The sequence below is a fragment of the Chrysochloris asiatica genome, unplaced genomic scaffold (genome assembly GCF_000296735.1).
Source record: "Chrysochloris asiatica unplaced genomic scaffold, ChrAsi1.0 scaffold00011, whole genome shotgun sequence".
In the NCBI taxonomy this organism is placed as follows: domain Eukaryota; kingdom Metazoa; phylum Chordata; class Mammalia; order Afrosoricida; family Chrysochloridae; genus Chrysochloris; species Chrysochloris asiatica.
In genome coordinates this window covers 16,814,651-16,823,237 of record NW_006408529.1, presented here as the reverse complement: position 1 = coordinate 16,823,237, position 8,587 = coordinate 16,814,651, and the positions used below count along the sequence as shown (strand labels likewise).

At 37.3% G+C, this 8,587-nt stretch overlaps 1 protein-coding gene across 1 annotated transcript in view; it reads right to left on the bottom strand.

Annotated features, from left to right (window-relative positions):
* Positions 1 to 8,587, bottom strand: part of LOC102840760 (chromosome unknown open reading frame, human C4orf47) — a 39,750-nt gene that overhangs the window by 6,792 nt on the left and 24,371 nt on the right. The window contains exon 6 of the mRNA XM_006834508.1: positions 4,977 to 5,143. Within this exon, the coding sequence (XP_006834571.1) occupies positions 4,977 to 5,143 (167 nt within the window). The remainder of the gene's footprint in view (positions 1 to 4,976; positions 5,144 to 8,587) is intronic.

Here is an 8,587-nt window from a genome sequence, read left to right as displayed (position 1 = left end):
AAAAAAAAAAAGTGATCCAATGTAATGTGGACCTTATTAAACAATGTAATTAATATCACTTGCAAGTAGAATTATGCTGAAGATAATTCATGCCAGATTCAGAAGAGCATGTGGAACTGGGATATCATTATTAATGTAAGATGGATTTTGTTTGAAGTCAGAGAATGCCAGGAAAATTGCTACCAGTGATTTACTGATTATTTAAAGACATTTCACTGTGTAGAGCATAACTGATTAGGATAACATTTGGGAAAATGGGTATTCCAAAACACTGAATTATACAGAACCTGTCATTAGACCAAGAGGTAGTAGTTTAAACAGAACAAGTAGATATTGTGTGGTTTTAAATCAGGAAAGGTGTCAGGGTGGTATCCTTTCACTCACCATACTTATCCTATCTCTATGATGAGCAAATAATCAGAGAAGTTGGACTGTATGGAGAAGAACACGGCATTAGGATTGGAGGAAGACTAATTAACAATCTGAGATGTGCAGATGACCCAGCTTCCTTGTTAAAAGTGAACAGGACTTCAAGCATTCATTGATGAAGATCAAAGATTTCACAACCTTCAGTAGGTGTTACATCTTAACATAAAACAAAAATCCTCACAACTAGACCAATAAGAAACATGATGATAAATGGAGAACATATTGAAGTTGTCAAGGCTTCCATTATACTTGCATACATAATTAACACCCATGAAATCAAATGACATATTAAGTCTGCTGTTAAAGACATCTTTAAAATGCTAAAGAGCAAAAATGTCACCTGGAGGACTACAGTGAGCTTGACACAAGCCATAGTATTTTCAATTACCTCATGTGCACGAGAAAACTGTACAATGAACAAAGGAAGACCAAAGAAGAACTGATGCGTTTGAACTGTGATGATGAGGAGGAATACTGACTATATGAGTACCATAGACAGTCAGAAGAATAAACAAATCTGTCTGGAAAATGTAGAGTAAGAATATTCCTTAAAGTGAAGACGGCAAAACTGCATCTCATGGAACATGTTATCTGGAGGGACACATTATCTCCAGGCTTTGGAATAGGAAATTAAATGTAATGTAGTAAAGTAGATGGTCTGTGAAAAAAGAAGAAGACCAACACAGTGGCTACAATGAGCTCAAGTATAGTAACAACTGTGAGGATGATACAGGGCCTAGCAGTGTTTGTTCTGTTGTTGACACAGGGTCATTTGGAATCAGAACTTAACAAACAACTCCACAATACCTAACAACAATCTTGAAAAGTTGAAGACAAAATTAAGTAGCACTAGTAAGTTCCTCCACCATTGTCTATCAGGTTGTTTTACTATGGTGGCTTGTGTGTTGCTGCGATGCTGGAAGTTATGCCAACGGTGCTATAAATACCAGGGTCACCCATGGTTGACAGGTTTCAACAGAGCTTCCAGACTAAGACAGACTAGTAAGAAGAAGAGGCCAACTGCTTGTGAATGGCTAGCTAATGAAAATTTTATGAATAGCAGCAGGAACACTGTGTGATATAGTGTTGAATGGTGAGGCCCTCACGTTGGAAGGCACTCAAAATATGACTAGGGAAGAGCTGCTGCATCAAAATAGAGTTGATCTTAATTATGTGGATGGAGCAAAACTTTTTTTAGGGGAACAACAAACTTCATTTGTTGATGAAGCACAACTCAAAATAAGAAGAAACAGCTGCAAACACCCATTAGTAATTGGAACATGGAAAATATGAAATAAGAATCTAAGAAAATTGGAAGTCATCAAAAGTTAAATGGAATGCATAATGATAGATATCCTAGGCATTAGTGAGCAGAAATGGACTGGTGTTGACTATTTTGAATCAATCAAATGGTTTACTCTGCTGAGAACAACAAATTTAAAAGGAGTGGCATCACATTCATTGTCAAAAAGAGTATTTCAAGATCTATCTTGAAGTACAATGCTGCCTGTGCAATAATAAGCACTAGATTTCTAACCACAAGGTTGGCAGTTCAAACACACCAGTTGCTCCTTGGAACCCTATGCAGGACCATATGAATCATAACAGACTCTACAGCCAACTGTACTGCATCAAACAACAAGTAAGTCCCTGACTTCAGTGAAAGGCAAAATGCCAAAGATGATTATTTCCATGTGCACCACCAACAAAAAGGATTAAAAAATAAGTCAGAAAGTTTGATAAATTTTGTGGCCCTATATAAGTGAAAAGGCTTTGGATTGTTTGGATCATGACAATCTATGGACAACATTGAGAAGTATGAGTATTCCTGAACACATAATTGTGCTCATGAGGAATCTGTACCTGGACCAAGAGGCAATTGTTTGAACAGAACATGGGAACATTGAATGGTTTAAAATTAAGAAAGGTATATGACTGGGTTGTATTCTTTCACCATACTTATTCAACCTGTATGCAGAGCAAATCGTCCGAGAATCTGGGTTATATGAAGTAAAATGTGGCATCAGGATTGGAGGAAGACTCATTAACAACTTGTGATATGCAGATGATACAACTTTGCTTGCTGAAAGTGAAGAGGACATAAAGCATTTACTGATAAAGATCAAAGAGCACAGCCTTCAGTATGGATTGCACCTCAATGTAGTATTGAAAGTGCCATGGGCTGCCTAAAGAACCAATAGATCCATTTTGGAAGAAGTGCAGCCAGAGTGCTCCTTGGAGGCCAAGATGTCCAAACTCCGTCTCTCATACTTCAGACATATTGTCAGGAGGGACCTTTCGCTAGAGAAGAATATCATGTTTGTTAAGGTGGAGGATCAGAGTAAAAGAGGAAGACCCCAACGAGATGGACTGGCCAAGTGGCAGCATCAATAGGCTCAAGTGTGGCAACAATAGTGAGGTTGGCCCAGGATCAGGCAGTGTTTCGTTCTGCTGTGAATAGGGTGGCTATGACTCGATGGTACCTAACAACAACAATAATATAAATGTTAGGTGCCGTGGAGTTGGTTCTAGCAATCCAGTGCTTATACTATACTGCCATCCCATGTAGGACTCCTTGTGTGGTGTTGTGGGTTAATGTGCCAGACTGTAAAGCTGTTTCAACTGCAAGGTCGGCAGTTCAAGCTCACTAGCTGCTCCTTGGAAACCCTATACAGGGTCACTATGGGTCAGAATCGACTCAATGGCATTTAACAACAACAATATATAAATGTTATATGAGATATAAAGTGGGCAAAGGCATCGTTAAGTAGTAAGGGACTGCTAAATCTTTAAATAGTCTCCTGAGTAATAAGATTAGGAACAAAATTTTATTTAGATTATTATTTTATAACTCAAAATTATAAAATTTTTAAGATAGTATAAATTTACTCTGACATGTTCTTTTCCAAAATAATTCATGTATTTAAAATTATATTCCTGGTTAGGTAAAGAGGACACATTACACTAATATTTTTATAATATTGTCTTTTGCTGGTTACCTCTCTTGATAAACAGAGCTGACCCTTAAACAATGCAGGTTTGAACTGTGTGTAAGATCCAGTTATAAGTGGATTTTTAAATAATTGTGTGACATTAATCATCTTTGCATGAACTGTTTGTCTCTCCTGTAGACTGTGTATCAGTGTAAAGAGTAATTTCATAGCTCTTGCATATTTTGCATCGTATTTAGTGCAATGCTTTCAACCTTGAAGAACACCATGGGACTCATACACCGTGTCACTAGTGTTACTGAAAGTGCTTCCAAGAAACAGAGAAAAGCCTTGATACTGCAATATTACAAAAAAAAGTTGAACTACTTAATATGCCCCATAGATTGAGATCTACAGCTATGGTTGCTCACCAATTCAAGATAAATGAATTCAGTAAAACACCATTAAAAAAAAGGAAATCTGTGATGCTATCACTATAGCGACACTAGCAGGTGTAATTTTTTTTGCAGTTCTTATTAAATTTTTTTTTAGCTAACATTAAAATGCAGGATTTATCTGGATACAGTATATAATATGTGTAACATGCAAAATATCTGTTAATTGACTCTTTACGCTATCATTAAGGTTTCAGTAGGCTATTAGTAGTTAAATTTGGGGGGATCCAAAAGCTACATGTGGATTTTCAACTGCACGTGGGGGATGGGGGAGGTTGGGGTCCAGAATTCCATGTTGTTCAAGAGTTCTAATGAAATTATAACCCACAAAGCTAACAACAACAAAAATGTTGGTATTATAGTCACTATACATAAATGGTAAAGAGGTACTACTACTTTAGTAAAAGAAAAGAATGTTTTGAATATGTTGGTTTTTACCTAATTCAGTGTATTATTATGTCAGAGTTAGAAATATGTAAGAACATGTAAATTATCAAACTATTTCAAGAAATGGAAAGGAAATCAAATAAATTCTCCAATTTCATTATTTATAGTTTTGTACTAATAAAACCGAGTAATAGACTATCTTTCTATAATTTAATTTAAATTCTGAATTTCTAAGAACTCCCTTTGGACACTCTCAAAACCTAAGTAAAATTGAAGTTTTATGAAATTTTAATAATATATGTATATTTTTCTCAAAGCATTTAAAAAGTATTAGTAACATTTTTAATTCACATGAATATTTCCTGTTATCATCAATGATAAAGCTGAAGACACAAATCTCAAGTCATTAGGATTCTTCATAATTGCTAGAACTTGAAGCCCCATATACAAAATTTCACGAAGGCAGACAGCTCCCTTTGAGAAATAGACAATAGTAATATATACTACTAATTGTATTTCACATATCACAATAGTCCCAAATGACGCACAATAAAGTATAGATTTGCTTTAAAAAATATTTATAGACGGAATAGTTTTGGTACAGAAATATTATGCTTTCTTCAAAATTCAGAAGATAAAAAAGAATACCTTCTAATGTTGCCAAAATCTGTCATTTTTTTTAAAGCATGTATAAAATAAAAGTGTTCTTTGAAAATGTCTACAGTGTAAAAATATTTTTTTCTTGGTTTATGGGTTAAATATAAGGTATTCCTACCTTTTGATGTTTAAAGTCATTATACTTTTTATTGGCCTGCTTTTTGGTACACCTGGTAGATGAAAAATCTTATTAGCCTTGTTAGGTTGTCTTAACAGTTTAGCCACATAAGGGTCAACAGAATGTGCAGGGTAAGGGTCAAAGGTTCCAGCCTTCATTCCACCAGCCTGCAAAGAAAAATGAAACAACACTATAAGGCATACTCACCATGAAACTGTCAATCATTCATGAACAAAAGAACAATATTTCTCTAAGGACAAAGTTTAGAAGGGTTGGGAAGGAGAGTGGAATAGAAATAAGAACCACAGGGAGGGAGTGGGATAACTATTGTTAAATGGAAGGAATTGCAATCATTGAGATGAAACAAAGTGTATGATTTGTTGAATGTAAAACTGGTAATCTGCACTGTAGACCTTCACTCAATTCACAATAAAAAGTTTGTTTTGTTTTTTAAGTATAATGTGTTTTGTTGTTGTTAAGTGAGCTTATTTCCGACTTAGTGACCCTGTATAGGGTTTCCAAGGAGTGGCTGGTGAGTCTGACCCCCCAACCATGTGGTGTAAACTGACCTTGCAGTCCAGTGCTTTATCCCACAGTGCCATACTAGTCTACAAATGTGTATAGAAAGGTAGTATTCTGAACTATTCCCAAGCATTAATATTTTAGTGACAGTTTATCAGATCAGGCTATCTCCTACGTGGGTATGTGTCATTAAGTCAGTTCCGACTCATAGTGACCCTATAAAAGGTTCCCAAGGAGCAGTTGGTAGATTTGAAAGACTGATCTTGTAGTTTGCAGGCCATTCCTGATCTTACAGTGCCACATTAGGAGTGGTGGGCTTATTACTACAGGAATGAAATGCAGTGGTCAGATATACTTTGATAGGCAAAGGAATTAGGGTTCAGAACTATTATTGTTAAAGTCATTTTTGACTCATAACGACCCAGTATAGGTCTTCCAGGGAGTGGCTGGTGAGTTTGAACTACCAAACGTGTGGTTCAAACTGACCTTGCTGTCCAGTTCTTTATCCCATAGTGCCACACCAGGACCCCAGGATCAGAACTAGAAGGTGGGAGAAGGGACTAACGTGCTTGTTGTTGTTGTTAAGTGCCATTGAGTCAGTTCCAATTCATAGCGACCCTGTACAGGGTTTCTGAGGAGCAGCTGGTGGGTTAGAAGTGTCAACTTTGCAGTTAGCCGTCTAGTGCTTATCCTACAGTACCATGTCAGGGCTCCATACAGGGAGCCTGAAGTCACGTGACTTTACTAGATGTCAGTCAATGATAGGACAGGTAAAAAACAAAAAGGAATAGCATATAAAAAAGGTAAGAAGAGAGGAAAATGTGATCTACTTAATACTTTCCATGTAGTTTATTAAGAGAAATAAAAATATTCAACAACCTATGCATGAAACAAGGGGCCCTGGTAGCATAGTAGATTAGAAGCTGGACAGCTAATTGTAAATTCAGAAGTTAAAAGCTACCAGTTGCTTCCTGGGAGAAAGATAAGGTTTTCTAAGGCCATACAGATTTGCAGACTTGGAAAACCCTATACAGTGTTGGTATGAGTTAGAATTGACTCAGTGGCACACAATCACCACCATCCACAAAATGAACAAATACTTACTTTGACTTTTTTTTTTTTTTTTTTTTTTAAGGTTTTTATGGTGGATTGAGTAAAAGTTTACAGGGCAGACCATCCGTTTTACATTCAACAAATCATACACCTTGTTTCATTACAATGATTATCATCTTTCTTCCATTTACTTTTCAATCTCTGTCTGCTTGTTGATTGTTGTCATTAAGTGTCGTTAAGTCTGTTCTGACTCATAGCCACCCTGTATAGGGTTTCTGAGGAGCAGCTAGTGAATTTGAAAAGCTGATCTTGTATTCTAAATTGCATTTTCTGATAGTGCCACACCATATATATAGTCACCAAGAAAATCTATGCAATCATCAATCATTTAACTAGGCAATCTTTCTCTTATTGCATGCCTATAACTGATTGAAATACCTAAAAAGGGTTCTAGAACTTGCTGAGTGAAAGAGGCTTCTTGCGGAGCCTTTGTAGTGTATAAGACCTTCGGTGGAATACTGATCCCCATCCAGAATCTTCTGAAGTGGAAAATTTCCACTTGAAAAGACAAGCAGACCAGCCTAGAGCAGCTAGAGGAACAGAAGATACTTCTTGAAAGAAAGACCAGCAGGAAAAATAAAAAACAAAATGGCAGTCTGATTACCACAAGAACAAGCAAGTTGTCCATAGGGGAGCCATCAAGGCAAGCAATCAAGTCCCTTCAGGGCAAACCCCTTTCCAAGACTGAAACTCAAAGGGCATACACGAGCAGGCATGTAATCTTGCTGGCAACCACGTTGGTCTACTGATGAGTGGAAGTGTGGGGAAAGCAGCAATGAAGATGTGGGCTGAGTCCGGCCACATTACATAGACTCCCGTCAACCTGGAGTATGGTGAGGCCTGATTGACCAGCAGTATGGTGAGGCCTGAGCTCATGGACAAAGACATAGCCACAGAGGGCTAGAGCTCAGAGTGAAGTGTCCAGCTGATATGAAGTGAGGGGAGATGCAAAAGAATGCCCATACTTGCAGCTAGTACCCATTTGGCCTAGTTCAATGGATGGATGATCAGAACTTGACTAAAGGAAGAAAAAAAAAATTGTTTTATAATAAAGAAAACAAATGTAATTCACCACAATTTGATGAGCTTGACCTATACTTATGGATATAGTAGCTTAAAATGCCAACCAATCGAGAAGAAATCTTCACAGCAAGGATCATTGCCATCCCCTTTGTACACAGGGTTGATAGGGATAGGCAACTTAGACATTGGCTACCTACAATGGTGGTGGGGGGACTGCTATAAAGGCACAAAGTGACTGGCTTACAAATTTTCAAGAGGGAATTTAGTTTCAGAGGGTGCAGGGGAAGGTAAAATCTCCACTAAGCAGTTTTCATCCTGTCTAGATGGGGCTGGTGAAAGGAGATGTGGAAAAGATCCTTGTGGTTCAATAGTAAGTAATTGTTATCAAGATTGCGATTGTTGTAACTGTAAAGTTAGAAGTTTTGTAGCAAAAAAGAGGAGTGGTTGATCTTGCTGCCCAGGAGCAGGGGACCCTGGGACCATCAAGGGAGAAGAGCGGGAGCAGAGTGTGGGACCCTATTTAGAGAAGCAGCAATGCCAGAGATGGAGACAGAGACAATGATGTGGAGAGATGGAGCAGGCAGGGATTCTAGACTTATGCAGGGAGAGGGGTTGTGTACTGGCAGCCAGGGGGCAGGCTTGCAGGCTTGTGTATCTGAGTGTTTTGGTGTACATCCAAACAAACAACAACAAAAAAAAAACAAAAAAAAAAAAACAGAGGGAACAGAAGCAAATTCTGTTGAATGATGATGCATGGAGGGGATTGTAATCATTGCAATGAAATGAAATACGATAGGATGAGTGTAAAGTTGATGTTCTCCCATGTAAACTATCACTCAATTCACAATAAAAATTTAAAAAGCAAACAAAAAAAAGGACATGGGATACAAAAAAAAAAAAAAAAAAAAAGAGAGTAATCATACTTAAAATTATTGAAACAAAAATATTTAAAT